At 47.6% G+C, this 23356-nt stretch overlaps 1 protein-coding gene across 2 annotated transcripts; it reads right to left on the reverse strand.

The window, feature by feature from the left end:
• Positions 1–199: 199 nt before the first annotated feature.
• Positions 200–23017, reverse strand: LOC120369417 (pre-mRNA-processing factor 39-like). 2 transcript variants are annotated; one of them, XM_039482692.1, is made up of 14 exons: positions 22869–23017; positions 18640–18953; positions 17046–17171; positions 16102–16220; positions 15529–15696; positions 13474–13663; positions 12409–12516; positions 10757–10921; positions 9552–9678; positions 7854–8122; positions 6269–6453; positions 4675–4749; positions 2917–3061; positions 200–815 (listed from the first exon to the last, which is right to left on the reverse strand). In XM_039482692.1, the coding sequence occupies exons 1-14, from the start codon at positions 22978–22980 to the stop codon at positions 753–755; spliced, it is 2166 nt and encodes a 721-aa protein (XP_039338626.1). In that variant the 5' UTR covers positions 22981–23017; the 3' UTR covers positions 200–752. The 2 variants fall into 2 exon arrangements, with proteins under 2 accessions (XP_039338626.1, XP_039338625.1); XM_039482691.1 differs by having other exon boundaries at positions 13399–13663.
• Between the last annotated feature and the right edge of the window lie 339 nt (positions 23018–23356).

Here is a 23356-nt window from a genome sequence, read left to right on the forward strand (position 1 = left end):
TCTTATTTTTTATGCAACAGCAGCAAGGGACCACAGGGTCACAACAAGGTTCCAGTAACCTCCATATTACACCCCATCCAGAGAAGAGGGAAGTGTCCATGTAATGTCCTATTAGCACAATGCTTTTTGCCAAGAGAGGGAGCTGTACTATGACATCCCTGTGAAAGTGAACAAAACTCCATCCTCTGCTACGCTGAAGAACAATGTCTGATTAATTGCACATTTATTTATACCACATGAAATGTACAGGAAAAGTTTACAAAATGACCCTTCCCTGGGTGACTGTTGCAATAAAGTTAATTAAAAAAACAAAAACAAAAGTTCTGCTCTATGAGCTCCAATAAGGGATTGTTCCTTTGTTGTTGCTGCTGCCAAACAAGTTCAGCTTTTGGATCCCCATTGTGTCTGCAGTGAGGCCAGTTTGAGTTCACTGTATACAGGAAGGGATTCTTAGACATTTCCAGCTAAAAGAGATCAGTTCAGTGCAAAGAGGCAGTGACCACTCTGTGGCTGCCATTGGAGGTGGAGGCTAGATATGATCTAACCTGGTTCATAATGTGGGCTAAGGAAGGAGTTAGGGCAGCTCACTGCAATGAGAGGAGAAATGGGGCTTTTTAACAAGGCAGTTCAGTTTCCCTCTTACAAAGAGAGTCAACAGCCACTTTCCTTTCACTTCTTGTTTTCTTTGAAGCAAGTGTAAAGTCGCTACTCCTTGATCTTTTGAACTGGTCATGCATCTCACACTGTCACTTTCAGCTCTGAGAGTAATATTGGTTGTAGTTCCATGGATTTTGATACCCGTAGACGCCGTAGTTCTACATTTGAAACAGAAGAGAGGACATAGTTATTGTCAGAGTGGGGCAAAGCATGAGACTAACTTCTCCAGCATTAAGGAAATTCCTTTGACAGCAAGGCCACCATAAAGAATTAAACTTCTATAGCACCCTTAACCCAAAGGATCCAAATACTATACATAAAGGAAGCACTTCATCCACTTCTGGAGTTCAATATGACCACTCTTAAACAGCTCACAGTAATACTGGATGAGGATAGGGAAGTGAAGAGTCTGCCATGCTGGATCAGACCAATGATTCATGTAGTCCCATATCCTGCAGTAGCACCAATCAGTTATTGGGGCTGGAGAAGGGAGGTTTACATTTTATGAAGGCTAAGAATGTGTAGTTGTGGAGCAAATCCCATAGGCAAATAAAATGGGCGGGAACAGGGCAAGAAACTTGCCCAAGGTCAGTGAGTCAGTGGTAGAGGTGGGAATAAAACCTGAGAGCCCTGGCTTCCTGTTCTAGCCACAAAAGCTCATTCCCCTTCCAGAACTGGGTCTAGAACTCAAGACAGCTAACACGCAGTCCCTCTGCTAACCACCAGAAAACTCTCCAAGCTAGGAATAGAACCCAGGAATCCTGAACCCCAGCCCTTTGACCCAATCACCAGACCTTCTTTATTAAAGACCTCAGAACTTTGTTAACACACAGTTCAGGTTGCCCAGCCCTGCCTTGTGCTCTTCCAGAATGTGCAGTGACTAACCAAAAACCTTTTAAACCCAGAAAATACAGAACTAAGGCACATACTACCTCTTCAATGCAAACTTAACTCTGCCCACCACCCCGCAACTGGCAATAGCCCCTAGGAATCGATCAGTAAGGGCGGTGGTGAAGAATAAAATTACAAAGAGATATGGTGGATTTTCCATCTCTTCAGGTCTTCAAATCCAGACTGGATGCTTAAGTCAATCACAAGTTATTGGGCTCAATATAGAGGTAACTGGGTGAAATTCTCTGGCTTGTTTATACAGGTGGTCAGACTAGAAGATCCAATTTTCATTGCTTGTCTTAAAAGCTATGACTTTACAATTAGTAGATACAGGGAAGTTCTAAGAGAAAGTGCCATTGTGTTTTCCAGAGATCCAAATTCCAGCATTCATCTGTATGCACACCACCTGCGTTCAGTGTTAGATGTAGCTGAATGAATGGTGAAGGGATTGGTTGGAGCATCTTTGCAGACCTGTTACTGTGATATGAGAGGTGCGCAGTACCTTGAGGGATTAAGTATGCCTCTTTTCAATGCTCAGTTCTGCAGGTTGTGTCGGAGGTACACAAGGGTGTCTTCTTGCCATAGGGATTTTGTTGGTAGTCTCTAAGGCTTTGTGAGGGATAAATGAAGGCAATGTCTCAGAAGGAATCCTCATGGCAAGAGTGAAGGGGAGATAACATTTAGCAAGTCTGAAGTGGTTTGCGTGGAATAGGTTGTGTTTGAGTGTAAGTACCTCTTGTTCACCACACTTGACCAAATGCAAGGATTGCCTTAGCAAAAAGGTGGTGTCAGACTGGGTCCTACAGTGCTCATGTGCTCTGTAGCATCTGTGAAGGGAGAGTGCTAGTATGGGTGTTATTGGCATGGTAGAGCATTGCTCAAAGAGGAAAGAGTTATGGTTGCTTTGTGGGGAAGGACAGGGGATGTACCTTAACTCTTCATTTCCTGGTGTTCTGTGGTTTAAACTTAGCCATTCTCCAAATTCTGGAAGGTCACAAGACACCACTAAGGCAACCTTGACATTTTTAGGCATTTAATTTCCTCTTTTTGTTTTGTTTTTTTAAATAATCTCTCAGCACCTCTGCAACACAGCCTACCTCTCCACTGTTCCACATCCAAATTTGACCCACTAACCCTATCCCCACATCCCTGTGAGACACAGCAAGTTCAAGACAATCTGAATCACCATGCAGATTTTATAGCAATCATCTTAACCGTTAAGCAACTCGCAACCTGAACTATAGCAGAGCTGCTGTTCTGCTATAACAGGGAATGGACATGGAAACATGTCACACACATTTATCTCAATCCTGCCAGATATATTAGCATACAGGGCTCAGAAAACTGCATTAGTGCCACACTGCTGACCTGATACCAGGTATTGTAGTTATAAGCGGCTGCTGGGCTGGCACTCAGATCTGTACCCATCAGTGGTGGGATGCCTGCAGTAGGGTTGACCATTCCAGGAGAGTCCTCAGCTCTCAGCTTTTTGTCTTCTGGTTCGTCAGTGCAGCTGGGAAAAAAATTAAAATGCAATCAGTAACTCAGTTCATAGCACAGGACCTAGATGGGTCTGGAATCAGAGAGAGGAAACCTAGAATGGTACACAGCACATCCTTGTCTGGGCGCTGGGATGAGCATTACTTCAGTAAGGATGTCAATCATAAAAAATGCTGCTTAGTCTGCGTACAACAATTGGCAAACAGGAGTCTTAACTGAACAGGGTGGCATTCAAGATCAGATACTGACAGCTCTGGTGCACCATAAAGCAATCAGGACCGGAAGGAGCCTCCTGTGTCAAATCCAATCCATGCTATCACGGGCAACCTCATGTTACAATCCTGTTTATAAACTTATCAAGGTCCATCTTCTAATTAGTTTGGTTGTTTGCCCCCATTGCCTCTACTGGGAGACTGTTCTAGAATATCAATCCTCTGATTGTTAGTACCTTTCTAATTTCCAGCCTAAATTTATACTTGGCCAGTTTATCGCCATTTGTTCTTGTGCCATCATTGTCCTTTAGCCTCGACAGCTCTTCTCCCTCTCTGAGGTCTATCTCCCAGTGCATTGATAGAGAGCCATCAGATCCCTTCTCAGCCTTCGTTTTGCCATGTTAGACAAGCCCAGTTCTTTCAGTCTCTGCTCGTAAGACTGGTTCTCGTTCCCATCATCCTAGGAGCCCTCCTCTGCGTACATTCCACTTTGGATTCATCTTTCCTGAACACAGGTGATCAGCCTTGTACACAGTATTCCAGATGAGGTCTTATAAGTGCCTTGTCCAATGACATTATTACTTCCCTGTCTCTACTGTAAATCTCTCACCTGATAGTATTGCATTTGCCCTTTACATGGCTGCCTCATGTTGGTTGCTCTCAGTAATTCTGTGATTGACTAACACACGGACATCTTTTCCTCCTCATTTCCAACTGATGACCACCCAGCTTATAGCAGAAATTAGTTTCTAAGTTCACAACCTTGTACTTTGTACTATTAAATTTCATCCCATTTCTGTTACTCCAGTCCTCAAAATTGGCCATCCCTGAACTAGACAAACTGTACCTCACGAGCCGCACGCGGCTCTTTTACAGTTAAAAGTGTGGCTCACTGAGCCCCATTCTCCACCTACCAGGCTCGGGGGAGAGCTTGCCCTGCGGCAGGGTGGTGGGGCTAGGGGCTTCTGCCAAAGGTAACTGGTGCCTGCGGAGAGTTGGGGACACAATTTAAAGGTTCTTCCTCCTCTCCCGCAACAGCATGAGTCACACACCCCAGGCATGCCTCCCCTTACCCTCAGCAAGGTCCCAGGTGTTAGAGGCAGTAGCAAACAGATGGGAGCTGCGGGGAGGAGCATCTCCTCTGGTTTCTGCCCAGCGGGGAGGGGTTCTTGGGGCATCAGTGCTGTGGGGAACATTTGCTGGGGCTTGGCGCTTCAACCAGAGCGGGGCTGAAGCCCCAAGAGGCATTCCCTGGCGCTCGAACTTCTGAAGATTGTCATATTTGGCTCGGAGGGTCAGTAAGTTTGGCCACCCCGATCTAGTTCTTCCTATATAATATTCTGACCCTCCTCTCTGTTCATGACACTTCCCCATGTATGAGACTGTTTAAAATCTGGTAGCATCTGTGCCTTACCCATTTTCAGGGGCTCTTTTCCTGGTCATCTGGTGTTTGAGGAACTTCTGGTGTTCATCATACGCTGTCAGCAAGCTGGAAAGACAAAAGGGGACAGATGGTTAAGAACAGGAGAACTTGCTGTGTGTGTTTCAGTGATTTTACCAAAGTTTGCACTGGTGAGAAGAAAGCCTTGTGCCTCTAACTTGGAATGTGCTTTGTTTTGCTCCAAGCTTCGTTTGGCCCCTGGTGCTCCCTAGCAGAGGTGGGAATAGAAGTGGCATGCTAAACTCCAACCACTTGAGCCAAGTTTCTACCCCCAACAAATTGGGTATTTTACTCCTGCTGAACTCATTCCACCACCACGGGCCTGTTGAGCAGCTGGTCAGACTGGTGGTCCCTTCTGGCTTTATAACCTATGAAAGAATGATTGTCTCCCTTGTTGGCAGATTTGAAAGATGAAACATTAGGCCATCAAGTCTCAACTACGATCCCTAGTGATAATTCACGGGCAGAGGGCTGGCGTTAGCCACACTGTGACTGATCTGATGTTTGTGGATGCAATTAACCCAAAGTCAGTTCCAGGCTAGAGGATTCTGGGTGTAAGAATAGAGGGCTTAATTCTCTAGAGCCATCAATCAGGTACCTTTCACCAGAGAAGGAGAACCCCAAGAACACTCCCTGCTGTAGGCAGTGGGACAGGGGGTAGTGTGGCCTAGTGGATAGTACTCTGGACTGGAACGCAGGAGACCTTGGTTCTATTACCAACTCTACCACTGGCCTTATGGGTGACCTTGGGCAAGTTACTTCCACCATCTATGCCTCAGTTTCCCCATATGTAAAACAGGGATAATGATACCTGCCAGCTTTGGGCTCTACTGATTAAAAGCACTGTACAAGAGTTAGGTACAGTAACTCCTCACTTATCATCATCCCAGTTAATGTTGTTACATCACTGATTTATTAGAGAACATACTCATTTAAAGTTGCATAATGTCTGCTTATTTGGCCGTGGGGGCTTGGAAGCAGGGTGGGCCAGCAGCCCCCCCATCAGCTCCCTTCCACGCCCCCCACCCTCTGGCAGCCCTGCGGATCAGCAACTCCCCACCCCCACCCCCCCGCGCCTGCGACGTTCAGGAGGCTGGGGGGGGGAAGGGAAGGAGCAAGGACACGATGCGGCCGGAGGGTGTGTGCAGGGGCAGGAAGAGTGGGGCAAGGGTGGAGTGGGGGCAGGGCCTGGGGTTGAACACCCACTGGTATTTTGGAAAGAACAGAAAGAGGAGCAGCCAGACGATCTACCCTCTTTCACCCTCTGACTTTGCCACCTCAATCAAGCTTCACAATCATCGATGAGTCCAGTATTAAATTGTTTAAAACTTATACTGTATATGTATGTCTTTTGTCTGGCAAAAAGCATTTCCCTGGAACCTAACCCCCCTATTTACATTAATTCTTATGGGGAAATTGGATTTGCTTAAAATCGTTTCGCTTAAAGTCGCATTTTTCAAGAACATAACTACAATGTTAAGCGAGAAGTTACTGTATTATCTGACTTTTTGTACCCAAGAGGTGAGGGTCTCAGAAACAGCCCCATGCAGACATGGTGTTCTCTTACCTGTGTATACTGGACCCAAAGTCCTCAAGGAACTCCACTCTGCGCTGTGAGAAGACAATCTTGGTCTCCTCAGGGAGGCCACTGCTCAGGGCTCTCTCAAAGCAGTTCATGGTGTTGCCTTCATTCTGCCGGACATCGGCGCTGAACTCTATCTCCAGGAGGTTGGTGTGAAGCTTCGCGTTTTCCTGTGAGACATAGGGGAGAGGGAGAGATCAGAGATGTGATGCTTGGTCCAGGTGGAAAAGATATGTTCAGAAGGCACTGGGGAAGTCTTGTTGAAATCTTCCTGCTTCAGTCTTCATTCTTGGAATTAAGGATACATGTCCCTCAGCTCCAGGAATTATGGAGAGGTCTCTTCTGCACTCAAAAAATTCCCCAGCTCCTTTCATCCTAAAGTGCTTCATCGTTTACCTATGGGACTCCCTCCTGCCTTACTAAAATGTAGCTGCCTCTGTACTGGAGCGCAATAGCTGTTGACCCACACAAAAATACCACACCCCAATTTAGTACAAGCAGCAAAAGAATACCACACTCAGATGCAAGTATGAGAGTGTGTGTGTGGGGAGGAGGAAAGTAGATACAGTGAGGCAGAATGGACTGGTCTAACCTGGAATTCAGCCAGGACCCTGTCACTAACAGAAGCCAAAATGGCTAATGGTTGGTTGTTGCCCTTTGATCCTTGCTTACTACACCCACACTCCCATAAACCCTCAACCTGACTGCTCTCATATTAGAAGTCGTTTGATTGGGCCACTCCAAGAGTCAGGCAGAAGTGTGGTTTAGTGACTGGAACACTGGGAATAAGGATACCTGGGAACTATTTCCTGCTCTGCCACCACAGGCACATCCTTTCCTTTCTCAGTGCCTCAGTTCCCCTTGTGACACTGGCAGGCCACAGATGCCAGCTCCTGCCCAGGCTGCAGGCATAAGCTAAGAATCAACAAACTCATAGCTGGAGACCAGACCAGTTCACCTGTATGTTTGTTTTGCTCAAAACAGGTATTAGTCTTATAATGCTTGTAAATTGCTGCATTCATTAATCTCACTTGCAATGTCTGTTTTCCATGCTATAAGAAAATATGTAAGTTTTACTTTATAATTCTGAAAATGATCACCTAGTCCTGCGTCGTGGGGTGGGGGGTGCTCCTCTGGTAGCTTCTTTCCTGAGTTCACATTTGTTACTGGGTTGGTGTAATTTAAATCATAGAAAACACCACTAATGTGAGGTGTCTGCCTTGAGGTTGGCACTCACAGTCATGAGTCACTCTAGACAATGTGACACCCCTCCCTAAGCTTGACTACTTAGCCTGTGAGCATTCTGGGGCAGGGATTCTCTCTCAGCAGGTGCCTGTGCAGTGCCCAGCACCACAGAAAGATGGCTCTCCAATCTTGGTCAAGGTCTGTGTGCAGTGCCAAGCACCCCCTCAGTCTTAGCTGGAGCCTAGATGCAATCAATATACTAATAAAAATATGCAATTATGCAGAACAGTCTTCCACAGCATCTGTTCCCTCGACAGAGACACTATTTCACCAAGAAACCCTAATGCATTGTCTTCTTGGGAACATCCCCTTCCCAAAATCTCACCGGGTCTTTCTCTAGTGCTTCCATGAGAACCTTCCGAGCCTTTATTAGATTCTTCTGCACTTTCAACACCTGTCGGGCCAGCTTGATGGCATAGAATGAGGCCAGGGGCATCCCCTCATTGTCTCGTATGGCTTCCTGCAGCAGAGCCTCAGCTGCCTCCAGGTTGCCATGTCGCCGCTCCAGGCTCACCCTCCGCAGCCGAACCATAGCCAGCCCAGGGATGGACTCCTCATAAGACTTCAAAATGCGACGTGCCTCCTCCAGGTCTCCTGCACAGATGTGTGAGAGGAGAGAGAAAGAAGTGACAGTGGCAGTGAAGGCAGGCAGCATGGCAAGCACATGTGGTGTTCAGTGAATTTAGAGGCTATATTTATTTTGCTTTAAATCTGTTGTCCGAGAGTCTCACTCATTTCAAAGGCAAAGAACTTACCACACTAGGGGGCTTAAAGGGTTTAGCGGCATTTTCCAAATCATCTAACTTTAAGCCTGTAAAGACTGAAGGGGATAGCGCACCATCACGGATACACATTATAGTCTTGGCTTTGCAATTTAAACATGGTACAGGCCAATATTTGCAATTGAAATCAATATAAATCTGACAAGAACACATTTTAAACACATGGACACAGCTAAAGCAAAGGGTTTCTGGTCAACAAGCTCCTAGGTTTCTGTATGTTTCTTACTAGACAGCAGTTCACAGATTAAGGCCAAATGAGACCATTAGATCATCTAGTCTGACCTCCTATATAATACAGGCTGGAGAATCAACCAGTACCCCCCTGCGTGGCGCGCACACACTTATAATTGACTGAAGTATCTCCCAGGAAGACATCCAGTCTTCATTTGAAGACCTGAAGAGATGGAGAATCCAACACTTCCCTAGGGAGTTCTGATCGTTAATCATCCTGTCAAAAACATGCCTTATTTCTAATTGTAACTGGTCTAGCTTTAACTTCCAGCCACTGGGTCTTGTTCTGCCTTTCTCCACTAGGCTAAAGAGCCCTTTAAGTATCCAGTATTTCTCTCCCCCTGCCCATGAAGGTACTTATATACACCATAATTAAATCACTTCTTGATCTTTTTGATAAGCTAAAGAGACTGAGCGCCTTAAGTCTCTGTAAATAATTTTTTCCAACTCTCAAATAATTTTTGTGGCTCTTCTCTGCTGGGGTTTTGAAGATACGCGCCCAGGTGGACTATCCCAACTTACATGTGAGTTTATAGAAAAGTGAGCCAGAGCCAAGATTTACAGAAATGACTAGTGATTTTGCTCAACTTGAGACATCTGAAAGGAGCCTGAATTTTCAAATTGCTAAGCACTCTACCTCTAAGAAAACATCAGGTGTCACATCAGGGCACTCAAAACTCACTAACTGATTTTGAAAATCTTAGCCCAGCATTCCCAGATTCTATTGCCTGCTAAGCACTCTGGGAGAGACTAGCACATGAAGAGCTAATTTAGAGTTCAGAACTGAACCAGTCATGTCTGCCCCTTAAGATTTGGCTCAGTCTTTCAATAAGAGTTACTGAGCAGGCTGGTTGTGAACACACGAAAACAGGGTTGGGTGGCTTACTGAAATGCCAAGGAGAAACTCCCCCACTATTGAACTGCTTAGTAAAGTCAACTTCCAGCTAACCAAGGGCTTCTCAGGCCAGCAAATCAGCAGAGGGGTGCAGATAGGGTAAGTTTCCTCTGACCTTGCTTCTCTTCAAATGCAGCCCACAGGAGGTGGATGTTGGGCTTCCTGGGGAGGTGGTAGCCACAAGCTCGCTGGAAGACACTCCTGGCCCCAGCCACAGTGTGGTTCTCAAGGTATTTCGTGTACTAGATTAGAAGGGGTCGGGGGGATACAAAGAGGACATGGATGCGTTAAGGTTGCCCACTTCCTGTGGCATAGAATGTATGAAAGTCTGCTACATCAGCTTGTATTGAGAAGGTTATGGTGCACTCACGTTAAGGGGCTTAACACACCTCTCTTCAGAATTTCCTGCACCCTCTTAGGCAGGTAGGAAACACGGGCAGATAAAAAGCAGCAACGGAATTTAAAAGAAGGGTGTTAGAATTTTGCTCCACAATATACATGCAGAATAAAAAAAAAAAAAGAAACGTTTGGAAATCCGTAAGAGAGCACCACCTGAACTCGTGCTGACTGCACAAGTAACGTGGGCAGCAGCCAGGGTCGGGAGAGGGATCTCATGCCTTGGTGCAGAATTAACTCTCTGATTCCCAGGGGGCATTTAATACCCCCCAACCCCTACAAGATGCTGCTGGCTTAGTCCAAGAGCTAGGAGAGACACTGCCCAAGGCTAAAGGGGAGCAGAATTACTAGACCCTGCCGAAGTGCTAGTGGGTGAAGCCAATCTACTTTAAACCAGTGAAACAAGAGACTGCACCCAACTATTCTGTTCCAGCTCTGAGGTGCTGTCCCAAGGGGTGGGCTTGCTAAGCCCTGTAAGCCAATGTGTCCCGGGGATTTAGCAGATGCTCCCTCCTTTACCCACAGCCATTTTTAAAAAAAGCAGCAGGGGTATTCAAGTTAAAATTTCCTCTTATCAGCTGCAGAATAGAGACACAAATCCTCCCAAGACCTGCTACCTCCATCCAAAGCCAATCCACCCTCCTAGTCATGGCATTGTTGAACATTTGGGACTGCAACGAGGCTTTGGCTTATCTCTTGCCTTCTGTGAATGAGGAAATACGGTAAACTAACAGATCCATCTTCCAGGGCTAAGACAACACATAGCCATTGAGGCGATTTTTTAGAGCATCCTCTTAACTGCCTTAGGAGCAGAGATGGAGGAGTGTGTGGGGAGGAGCGCCGCCCATCTTCAGCATGAAGTCAGCAGGATTCAGATATGTGGGGCAACCCCCAGGGAGGAGGGGGAAGCAAGAAGGGGCTCACCTTGATCCAGAACTCCTCGTAGAGGGCACAGGCAATGACGCAGCGCTCAAAAAGCACAATGGTGCGCTCGTGGGAGCCACTGGTGATCTCATAGTCCAGATAGTCACGCCAGTTCTTCAGCTGTGCTCGTTCCAGTGGCTTGACATGAAAGTATGGCCTCTTGATCTGCAAAATGTTTGGGATGGGAAGGAATAAAGAGAGGTTCACATTACAGATAGGAGGGGGGCTGCAGAGGAAGCAGGCACAGGATGATGGGGGAGAGCTAACCTAGAGAGCGAGTTCTCAGGGGCAGGTATTGCATGTAGTGCCTTATACAATGGAGCCCTGACTAGGATCCTTAGCTGTTACAATAAAGATACTGCATTGTAGAGCAGACATTCAGAGCAGCATTCAACCCAGGGAGGAGCTGATGTAAGGGCACCATAATGGTACATCCCTCATCTATCTCCCTACACTTTGCAAAATGCTACCCAGGCAGCAAATGCAGCCACCTTTGGGGGGTGAGATGGGAAACCCCAAGCACACAGCAGCAAGGGAAGAAAATTTTGGCCAGATATCTCCCTTACAAAGAGCGCTGTGAAATCTTATATCTGTGTAAAGACAGGAACTTGGGTTAAGGCCCCATGACTACAAGCCCTCCACTACAGCTCTATGTTCAGCGTTGCTACTTCAGAAGGATGAAGGAGTGATTCCACCAGAGGAATTCTAGGCATGTCTAACTCAGGGGTGGGCAAACTATGGCCCGCGGGTTGGATCCAGCCCCTCAGGGCTTTGGATCCAGCCCACGGGATATCCCCCCGTGGCGCTGTGGGTCCCACACCGCTCTCAGACATTTGGGGGGGCAGACGGCTCCGTGCATTGCCATTGCCTCCAGGCTCCGCCCCCCACAGTCCCCAGTGGCCGGGAACGGGGAACCGCGGCCATTGGAGCTTCGGGGGAGGTACCTGGAGGCGCAGCAAGGGCAGCGCAGGTGGAGCCCTCCGCCCCCCTCTCCCCCAGGGGCCGCAGCGCTTCCTGGATCGGTGCGGGGTCGGGGACAGGGCAGGCATGCAGGGAGCCTGCCCTGGCGCACGCTGCTGCCACCCTGGAGCTGCTTTAGGTAAGCGGGGCTGAGCTGGAGCCCAAACCCCTCCTGCACCTTGCCCCCCCCCCAACTCCCTGCCCTAAGCCCCCTGCCACACCCCACACCCCTCCTGTACCTCCCGAGCCCCCTCCTGCACCTCAACCCCTTTCCCTGAGCCCCCTCATAGACCCCGCCCCCTCCTCTGCCCCAATCCCTTGCCCTGAGCCCCTTCCTGCACACCGCACCCCCTCCCACACCCCAACCCCCTGCCCTGCATACAATTTCCCCACCCAGATGTGGCCCTCGGCCCAAAAGGTTTGCCCATCCCCGGTCTAACCTAATACTTAGAGCACTGAGCCATCCCCTATGGCTTTCTCTCTCTCCTTAAGAGATGGCCTGTGCGAAACAGAGAATCCACAAGAACGTCTGTGAATTCCTGCCAAAACAATGCACGTTATTTCCTCTTCACTAAACAGAATTTGAGGCTTCTGCACATAGGGACTAGGGTATCAGCTCAGACAGTGGGTGCTGCTAAGCACCTAGTCCATGCCGTGGAGCCTTGCCTACAGCTGAGTCCATGGTTACCTACCCCTTCCTCAAAGTTCCAGCGCTTGCTGACTTCCGCCTCGTTCTGGGTGTACACTTGCTGCCGGATGGAGATAACGAGCTCCCGGATCTTGTCCTGGTCCAGGTCTCCCTGGAAGAGAAACCGGAGCAAAGAGATGGTGATAACCTTATGTTTCTATAGCATCTTCCATCTCATTTAGATCTTAAGAAGTCACGTGTGAAAGGATCACTAAACATGGCTGCCCCGAGGTGGAACACAACCATGCTGCCTAACACTTTAAGACACTCAGTGAAGCAGACTCCTTAATTCAAATTAAATTGGAAGGGGGGGAATTTCAGGGAGCCAGCACATAGCTGGAATATGTTGGAATATGGCCAGGAGAGGGAGGATCACATGGTGTCTTTGACATGAACTGCCAGGGCATCTTTAGTAACAAGGATCTATGTTTCACATCTTAATCTTTTCCACCATGCTGGAGCACAAAGGCAATGGCTCACACTGGCAATCCACGCTGAGGTCACTACCACCAATTCCTGCAGTTCTCCAGGATGGGAAAACGCTCCAAAGTGAAAACTTTGAGTACTGCGCAGGACTTTGCATACAAAAATGGAGGAAATCTCAGATTGCACTGGGCCGTCTATAAGATGCAATGCAGCAGAGAGCGGGCTCTTGATGGGGGAAGAATAAAGTCTGCAGCAATCTCTCCAGGTCTATTCAAGAGTGAATAGTGCACTGGACTGGGCATCAGGATAGACTGGACTACTATTCCTGGCTGTCATTTACCGCTGTGACACTCTGGAAAAGTCCCTTCTCCTGTCTTTGCCTCTATTTCACCCCCTACCCTTTGTCTATTTAGATTCTAACTTCTTTTTGGGGGGGAGGGGGGGGATGGGCAGGGACTCTTTCACTAAGTGTTTGTCCAGCACCATGCAGAATAGGCCCCACCCCCAACACTGGTCAGGGCCTCTCTGTGCTACCATAACACAAACAACAAACAACAACAATACCCACCCTGACAGCAGATGTCAGCTCAGAATAACTGTCAAAGTCTGCATCATTTGGGTAGGAGGCTGAGAAGCGTGGTACCTGGGCATCCGCTCCTGTTTCTGGCTTCACTTCCACCCCCGGAGGCAGGTCTTCCCCAGGCGGCACCTCCTCCACCTCTGTCTCCACACTTTTCTGTACTGTGTCCGTGGTGATCTTGGACTGCAACCAGAGCAGCTCCTCTGCAGATAGGATGTCTTTGGGGGAGTTGCTCATCACATGCTCCTTGAACCTGAGGCATGGGAGGAAGGAACAACAGCTGATGATGGATACCAAAGCCCACTCAAGTCAGAGTGAGGAGGCCTTTTAAACCCATTCAACTCATTCAAACTGCTCAGGTCACATGTCTGCCTAAAGTGGTGTCCCACTCAGCCATCTTCTTTTATACTGCAAGCTAATTTGGAGGCATCTGCACCAATGTTCATGTCATTTTTCTTAGGCCATTACCACAGTATCACAGCACCTCACCATTTTTAATGGATTTATCTGTGCAAAACTCCTATGAAGTAAGACAGTGCTATTATCCCCACGTTACAGATAGGGAACTCAGGCAGAGAGAGACTAAGGAGAGGTCTACAGTGCAATCAGGAGGTGATCCAGCTAGATCAAAGCCAGCTCAAGTAACAACAACAGTGAAGCCACAGAAGTATGGGTGGTGGCCACCTGAGTATGTACCCAGGATCCCAGGTGGGTGGGACTATCCCATGCTGCCAGAGCTTCACAACTGTTACTCAAGCTAGCTCTGATCTAGCTAGCTCAGTTACGTGTACCCTAGCTGGCAGAGCTGGGAACCGAACCAGGTCTCCCAGTCCCAGGCTAGCACCCTAACCACTGAGCCATCTTTCATCTCTCGTCTTCACCTCCAGTTGTATCAGAGCAGTCCAGTGTCCACTGTATCAGACCAGATGGACAATGTGGTCTCTTGCTTGGAGTAAACAGTGTGGGGTGCTCCAGAGGAAAATGTTCCTTAATGCATAACAGTTTGATACGACACTGCACGTGTACATACGTGACAACCTACACTCCCCACCTCCCTCTCTGATCCAGTTAGCAATCAGCTCATGCCTTGAAGGAGAATCACTAAGCGTGTTTAATCCTTTCCCCAGACTTAGTAAGCTCTCTGCCTCCACTGTCCTGCCACAGAGAGTTCCACAGCTCAACTATTCAAATTGGCAGCAAGTGGGTTGAAAGGAAGGATTGTCCAGCGGTTAGGGCACTGGGTTCAATTGTCTGCTCCCTCAGACTTCCTGTGTGAACCTGGGCAAGTCACTTAGTCTCTCAGCTCCCCATCTGTAGGATGGGATAACAGCACCACCCTACCTCACTTTGGGGAGGCACGAATGTGAGGCCATTAAAAGATTGTGAGGCACTCAGATGCTGCAGGAAGGGGAAAAATCTGCCTTACAAAAAATGACGACCATCAACTTCTACAGCTAGGAACTGGGCAACCTGGGAGAAGGACGTGGAGGGGGCTGTCCCAGAAAATCTGGGACGATTTACATGTTGCAAAAGAGAAATTTTTGTGAATTTTTTTGTCTGAATTTAACCTCAGTAGGAAGTTCCACACTAAGCCACAGAAAGGGTAGTTCTCTATCTACAGAATAGGCCAAAAACTCCACCAGATTAAAAGAGAGAATGGATACTTATATGGATATCAAGAAAATCCAGAGTTGTAATAACTAATGACAATAAATACTGTGGAAGGAATATTAAACCTCAGGCTTCAAGGGTTAAACCAATCTCTAACTATTAGACATCAGGAGGGGCCTAAAGGTGGTGCCTGCTAATCCGGGGCTTATGCTTTCTTTTGAAGCCCGACCTCCTGTATAACACTGAGCAGAGAATTTCAACCGGTCACTCCTTTACTAAGCCTAATTTCTATGTTCAGATAGAGTACAACCAATGCAATACAAGTTTCTCTTACGCTATCCTGCAAACACATCCCCTCTAGGGAAAGAGGGATGGTCAGTTTAGATGACCTACCCCAAGTCAACGCTTAGCTTCTCTGCAAAGACCACCAATAGGGAACCATCACTGCCAAACTGTGGCAGTTGTTGCTGGGACCCAGGGACTTGTTTCATCCTGAATGAGACTTACTTTTCCCAGTGGTGGCTGTACAGCTGGGTTGGTGTGGCAAGCACTCGGTCATAAATTGCTGTGATAGCCTTCAGGTCTCCTTGTTCTTTCTCCCACTCCACGTACAGCTCCCACAGTTTGTCTGAGCGGAAGTCCATTCCTGCAGCAGCCACGGCTGACTCAAACACACTGTAAGGGAGAAAGAATATCCATTAACAAGAAAGGCAGCGTGATCTAATGGGTGGGGCACTGGACTGGCACTCAGGAGACCTGAGTTTTATTCTCATCTCATGGGCAGGTTGCTTCCCCTCTGTTTCCTCTCCATCCTTTGTCTTGGAATATATTTGTCTAGTATATTTAAACTATGTGCATTTTTGGGGCAAAGACACTCTCTCCCTACATGTCTGTACAGTACACAGCATTATGGGGCACAGATCTTGGTTGACCTCTAGTCACCACTGCAATACAAACATCCACCCCAAAGAAAGCAAGATCCCTGGATATTCTAGTAGCTCACTGACCCAGCCAATATTACAGTCTCCCCTACTGCCTTTCACAGTGTTGTCCTGTGTTTTTGATGCTCTGGTTATGTACCTGTGGATCTTCTGTATGGACTCAGGAAGGTTCATATCTAAGGTGGCCTGTAGGTAAGAAATGTAATGGATCCAGAGGTCCATGCTGAGGGGGATGGACTGCAGCCCTCGTTCGAACACCTGCAGAGCAAAAAGTCCTGACAATGACTGCAACAAAAAGAAGCTTCATAATGCTCCCTCCCATCTGACCCATGTGAAAGATGCTATAGTATATTCAAAGACTATTAGACAGATTTCATAGATGCTGTATGTGATCATTAGCGATTATATTCCTAGCTGAAACTCCTAATACTGAAACAATGCAGGTAAAGTCTTTTGAAGATTCAACCTCTTGGGGGAAAAAAAAGCACAGAGACTGCTCTGACCTGGATCAGAGGCCTTAGCAGGCAACGGCCTTGAAGCAGCACAAAATAACCCTGACCTGAGATATCGTCATAAACCATTCAATAACTGACAGGCATGAGATGTTTACCAATAGAATCAGACTGCATGAGAAGACCCAAAGTATTTTAGACCTGCCATGGTCTCCACATGGAAGAGAGGTGACCACTTGGTAAACAAGATGTGCATATAAGCTTTTGTTGTGAATAATTGGTACTCTGCCTTATGAAAACTGGCTGGTGACAGGATAATTCTGTCATTGAGAACTGCAGGTAACTGAAGACAAACCCACTGAGGCAATCACAGTAAAGGCAATCACAGTAAATTGCAGGGGTCTACACCTAAGGACCTGGTCTGGACAATTGCTTATCGGCTGAAACAATGCATTCCTGCTATATAATTACCAAGTCACCTGTGATAGACACCAAGAGGGACCTTTTGCACAGGCTTTGTGAAGAACTCCTGGCCCTATCGCATTGGGTCCATTCAACAAGGAGTTTGCCACTGGGGTAATCAACTTTGGAAGGGCAGCACAAAGAAATCCCAAATAATTCTCCCTCCTACCTCCTCTGTCTCCTTGCTGAAGTCGAAGCGCCTCTCCATGTCCGCATACTTCTTCCAGTAGCCGTAGCAGTAGGGGTAGCGAGCAAAAAAGGCGTCAAAGGCTTTCCGTGCTGCAAAGATGTGATTCTGCACAGAGAGAGGGCAGCAGGAGGGGAATGAGCATGTGTGAAGAGCCCTGGAACTGGGAGAGCTGGAAACCAAACCCCGCCAGCCCCAAAGCAGCCTTACAAATAGAACTAGTAGGAAAACAAGGGTCGTCCCACCCCCAACACAAAATATCATGTTTTTGGCTGAAAATTGAAGTGTTTCGATTCTGAAATGTCACTGTGGTGCTTCATGGGAGCTGTAATTCAGGTGTCCCATGCTCCCATTCTCCAACATAAGATGGGCTCCCTCAGTCAGAATACAACTCCCACGATGCACTGGAGTCTCCCCCTCTTTGTGAGGCGACACTGTGTGTGCATCATGGCAGCTGAATTAATGCGGTGAATCACAGAAGATATTGTCCATCTCCGAACTAGAACTTCCATGAAGCACTGCAGGTGCACTTCAGAAATTAAACACTTGGGTTTTCAGCTGAAAGGTTTCTAGTTTTCAAGAAGGGTTGGTGATTTTGGGTTGTTGTTTTTTTGGGGGGACAAAACAAAAAATAATTTCCATAGACAGCAGACATTTATCAAAAAGTTTCATTTAATCAAAACCCCAATTTCCATTGAAAAACAGTTTTGACTGAAAGTTTTCAAACAAGAACACGTTGCTCTTACTTAGCACTTAACAAATCCTAATTTTGGTTTATATAATATAATAAGCTGTGGATGTCTAAATACTATGTTGCCACACCACTTTCAAAGAGAAACCCCATCAATTTGCAGCGAGTCTTAGGTTCTTCCAAATTATCTCTTGTATAATGCTCTTTCAGGTGGCAATTTGATCTTTCATCTGAAGACCTGTGAGGGCCTTGCATTAAATCTCTCACTAATTAGTACTGAAACTCGCAATACCTATTTAAGAATTAGCCCATTAAAATTAATTAAAGGCACTAGAACAAATCTAGCCCTTGACAAACCAGGTGCAATACCAGAGACTTCAATGAAGTTGCATCTGTTTGTGGCACAGCTGAATCTGTCAGACCTTAAGATGGCTTGTAATTAGGGTGAAGCAATATGCACTGCATGTAAGTGACTCATCTTACAAATGGGAAAAGAGACAGATAGGTGAACTGTCACAAAAGTTAGTGGCAGAGTTGGGAACAGAACCTAGGAGTCCTGTCCCTCAGTTATCTGCTGCGCTAACCATTCAATCTCACTCCTCTCTGAAAGCTGGGAATAGAATACCAGGAGTCCTTACTCCCACCCTCTACACTGCTTTAACCATTGGACCTGACTCTTCTCCCAAAGCTGGAAACAGATCCCAGAATCCTGTCCACACAGAACCCTCTCTAACTATTAGACAACTCATGCCTTTTTTCTAAATTAATGGATTTGCTACTTTTTTGTAGAATTATAAATTTCACAAGCTGGTGGCACCTGCACCACTGTTAATTTTACTATTTGCTTTTTAATAGCCCCATGCAGCAAGATAATTCACTCCCTACCTCTTGTTCCACATACTGCAGCAGTTCGGTCCATGCCGTGAAGTCATGAGGATTCTCATGAGCTGCCTTCCAGTACTTCTCAAACTCCAGAGGGTATGAGAGTGAGGCTTCTTCTGTTGCCACAGGGGTAGCCACTGCTGCGTGTTCCTCCTCCGGGGCAGGATATTGACAGTTCTCTTCACTTGCATAGGGGTCCTTGAGCCTTGACACACTGGCTTCAGCGTTAACTCCATTGCACCCTTGCACTGCTTTGGTATCTTCCTGCTTACTGATACTGTCACTTGGCGGGTCTGGAAGCGAGTCTTGGTTGGGACCTACAGCATCAAGATCAGTGAGGAGGTGAGGGATCTATCTTGGGTTTCTCTATCTTGCTGCCAACGACTATTATCTTTTAAGCATACGCACCAGTGAAATACTATATCAGTTGTGTCAACATTCCCTGACATACATTCGTTATCCAGTATGTGTCAACATACTGGCTAAAGAACAGAAGCCAAGGTGTGTGCCCCTTTAATTCTGCTTTTATCTTGGAGCAGATACAATAAAAAACAAGACAAGCCTCCTCAATCTTGTTTCGGTTCATATAGCTATACCATGTCCATTGCCATGATATCTGATAATCTGATTGTTCTTCTGAGAGGTGTAAACACTGAAGTAAGAACCAGACCAGACCTAGATTGATATCCTGTCTCCAAACACTACAGAATGATTGAGGGGGAAATGCAAGAAACCCCTGCAGTGGATAATTATGTAATAACCTGCCCACAGGGTAAGTTTCTCTCTCATCTGAGGCAGTCAGCAGTTGTCTTATGTGAGAAGGACTACAGAGGGCCCAAAGGGATCTCAATAGGAAAATCAGGACAGAACTGAACAAAGCAAAAACTTCAGGCTATATACCTGAATATCTAGAATCATCTCCTAATGAGGAGAAGTATTACATTGTAAAGGAATCAGTGGTAAAAAGCCTCATTGCTTGAGCCACTGAAACTAGATGGTCAAAGCCCTGGAGAATATATTGCAGAAAGCAATCCTACATTTGGGAAGAGGGAGATGAGGAGACAGACTCCAAAATGATCTGGCATATTTTCTTCATCATTAACTTCACAACACAGATTACTGGAAAGGAGAGTCATTCTGCAATTAACACCTTACTACAAGGCAATATTTTGGAAAGAAAATTAACATACAAACTACAGCTCGAGTAAACTGGGAAGGAATGTAACATTTCTTTGGTGTTGGAAACTACTTCACTCTCTTATTTGTACCGATACGGAAGCAAGCAATGTGGTTAAGAAAGAAACAGCTGTTCCCCAGAGCATTAGACTAAGGATGGGTGGGTAAGATTATGAGGTGGGGACACAAGAGTTCTATGTACTTATATGATCCTCATCACAATAGTATCTAAGCATCTCGATCATTAATGGGGGGGTTTTAACTTTCACAACACCCATGTGAGGTAAGAAACTAATTATCCCCATTTTACTTAGGAACAGGTTCTATTAAGTGACTTGCTCTAGATCACACAAGTTTGTGACTGCAGGAGGAACTGAACCCAGGTTTCTTGAGTTCCACCAGTCCAACATTCGTACCCTAGGAATATATACCTAGAGTGTTATACAGAAGGGGCGGATGGATGAGGAAGGTTATGGGTAGCACGGTGAAGATGCAAACCAAACTGCTTTGCTGTATTCCTCAATTGCCTTCTATACAATTTCTTGCATCTTCCTCTGAAACAGCTGGTATTGATCAGTATCAGAGACATAATACTGTACTAGTCACTGCTCTGAAACAGTTTGGCAACTCCTAGGAGCCTAATTTTTCCAATTAGCTTTTCCTACATTTTGTTGCAAAATTAGCTCCCGTGAAAGGTGCTAGCTTGACAACCCTGGAGACTAGGGCCCTAGGAATATTTTCCTAGTACAGCTATCCCAGTATACTATGCCAACAAAGGGCTCCTAGTGTGGATGCAGCTTAGGCCAGCAAAGCTGCACTGTTATGGTCTAGCTTATTTCAAACCCCCAAACAAAGATCATTACCCTATACAAGTAAAAGCACTGTTTTGCCACTCTAGGAGTTCTGCCAGGTGCAGCTAGGGCCTTGGCTACACTGGCACTTTACAGTGCTGCAACTTTCTCACTCAGGGGTGTGAAAAAACACCCCCCTGAGCGCAGCAAGTTACAGCGCTGTAAAGCGCCAGTGTAAACAGTTCCCCAGCTAACTCCCACGGGGAGGTGGAGTACCTGCAGTGCTGGGAGAACTCTCCCCCAGTGCTGGCGCCGCGACCACACTTGCACTTCAAAGCGCTGCCACGGGAGCACTCCCGCGGCAGCGCTGTACAGCTGCAAGTGTAGCCATACCCTAGGTCGTGTGGGGATGGCACCTCTTCACAACCCCTGATCAACAGAGCTGTGCCAGCAGAAGTCTGTAGCAAAGACATAGCCTAAGTTCTCTAATTCTCCACAGATCAGGTGTCACCAGGGGCTGTAGCAGGGCAAGCTGCCTCACCCTATCAACATACTTCAGCCCTTACACAGAGGAGCTAGCTCCAAAGGTGTTCAGTCTCCATGGTTCATGCAGTCCCTGGCCTCTCTCGGAAATGGACTAAACTCAAACTTGGGTCACACAGCCCTCTGAATAGTAACTAATTTTAAAGTTTTGAGCCTATCCCCAAACCTGTGGGTAAGGTAGAACCTAAATGGGTTACATTTTTAAGAGGCAAGCTTTTGCTGTGTGATAAAGCACCAAAGATATCAAATGCCCCTGCTCCAGTAAGTACCCAATATACTACAGCAGTTTAGAAAGTGAGTCGACTTCATGCAAGTATCCCACCAAACATTTTTGTTGAAGTCCATTTATGTCAGCAAAGCTAATGAGTCTCTCTCACTTAGAACACACTTTATAAACTAAGCAATGAAATTCTAGGCAGACCATGGCAGGAAGAAAAAGTAAAGTAAAGTATCTGCATGAAAACCTAGGCCCCTCTGCCTTAAATTTGGGGCATGTCACTGTCTGGGTCATCAGTCCAGAATTAATTTGTGTGTGTGAATACTGCAAAAGGTGCCCCACAGGGCTAAATCGACTGCACTGTGACAGACGGTGGGGAAAGAGATACAAAAGTGAAGCAATATGCTCTAAACCACAAATGGAATTAGGGAGAGATCTAGGAGCAGAACTCAAGAGACCAGGCTCCCAATTTCCGGCACTCACTACCAGGATTCACTCCCCATCTCAGAGCTGAGAATAGAATTCAGGGATCCTGGCTTCCCCTGCTCTCCCCTAGATCCTCCCCAGAGCCAGAAATAGAACCCAGGAGTCTCTAACCATTAAGCATTGCCATTTCATAGTATCAGACAAAGAAGGTGAACGAATCAGTCCCATGGCCTCCCACAGAACACCACACAGGTCCACTATTTACATGAAACCCAGAAACGAACCAACTCCAGTTTCCCTGCTGTGTAACCAGACTGCCGACAAATTTATCCCACAGCAAGTTAATTGTTCAGACTAATCCAGCTGACAGAGGTGGACCAGCAAGAGATAAGTGTCCAGAGACGAACTACCAAACCCTCCCCAGGGACTCCCCAGAGACGGACATACATCAGAAATCATCCCAATACAAGGATCCCTTTTGGGGTGCCCCTCCTCGGCCCACGAAGCACCTCGCCCTTTCCCCTCTCCTCTGAACCATGCTAGAGCATTTCCCCCCTTCACTGCATGGGTCCCACTGCAGAGAGATGTTCCTCCTCAGTTCCAGCAGTTCTCTCTACCAAGGTCCTATCCCAGAACTACCTTCCCAGGGGAATCCCCTGGAAGAATCCCTCCTCCCCCAATCCCCAGGAGGCGCTCTCCTCTCGGAGCACTTCTCTCCCCTAGCCCCCGAGAGACCCCATCACCGCCCAGGGGGAGCCATCCCCCAGCCAGACTCCTGGCCCTCCTCTTCCCTCTGTCCCCCGGGGGGGGGGGCACTCGCTCTTCTCGAAAGTTTCCCTCCTTCCACCACCCCCACACCAAGAGCTCCACCCCCCCCCGAGAGAGTCCCCGGGACCACCTCTCTTCCAGGACTCCCTGCACGCCAAGGGGATCCCCCGCAGCCGGGTCATTCCTCCCACGCCCCAGGGTCACCATGTAAAGGAACTCCTTCCCCCGCCCCGGGGAGCCCGCGCCTCTCCCCCACCCCCGGAGAGCCACCTGGCCGGGGACCTCTCCCAGCCCCCCTTTCCCGCTCTCACCGCCAATGTCCAGGCCGCTCTCGCCGCCCTCGCTTCCCCCGCCGAGGGCCCTCTCGGTCCCGGCTCCGCCACAGCTTGTGCTCCCCGCCGCCTCCAGCCCCTCAGCCGCCATCTTGTCGCCCACCTACTACGGCGCCAGCAACTGAGCCAGCAGTGCGCATGCGTCCATCACAAGGACCCGGATGGGGATGAGTAGGCCGCAGGCGTAGTACAGGAAACCAGCGAGAGTAGCGGGAAACGGGCTAGAGCGGCCCCATCACCAGTTCTGGACTCCCCCTGAGAACATAGAGACCTGGCGGACGAGGACCTGAGCGACTCCCTAACCCCTTCTGGGTTCTGTGCTATATAACAGAACCATAGAGAGCTGGTGGAAGAGGAGCTAGAGTGGCATAGAGGCTTTTTAGCTAAATAGAGGCCTTGAGGAGGAGGGGTTCCTCTCAGCTGGCATGTCTGTACCATGGAGGAGGAGGAAGAAAGGGTCACGTGCC

This window comes from Mauremys reevesii, linkage group 7 (genome assembly GCF_016161935.1).
Source record: "Mauremys reevesii isolate NIE-2019 linkage group 7, ASM1616193v1, whole genome shotgun sequence".
Classification (NCBI taxonomy): Eukaryota; Metazoa; Chordata; order Testudines; family Geoemydidae; genus Mauremys; species Mauremys reevesii.

Bases quoted from the DNA above. Each gene is read 5' to 3' on its own strand.
- LOC120369417 (XM_039482691.1), bottom strand. From the start codon at position 22,980: ATGGCGGCTGAGGGGCTGGAGGCGGCGGGGAGCACAAGCTGTGGCGGA. The intron at 18,954-22,868 runs GTGAGAGCGGGA...TTGATGCTGTAG, and splicing joins GAGCGGCCTGGACATTGGCG to GTCCCAACCAAGACTCGCTT. The intron at 8,123-9,551 runs GTCAGAGGAAAC...ACATCTGTGCAG, and splicing joins TGCATTTGAAGAGAAGCAAG to GAGACCTGGAGGAGGCACGT.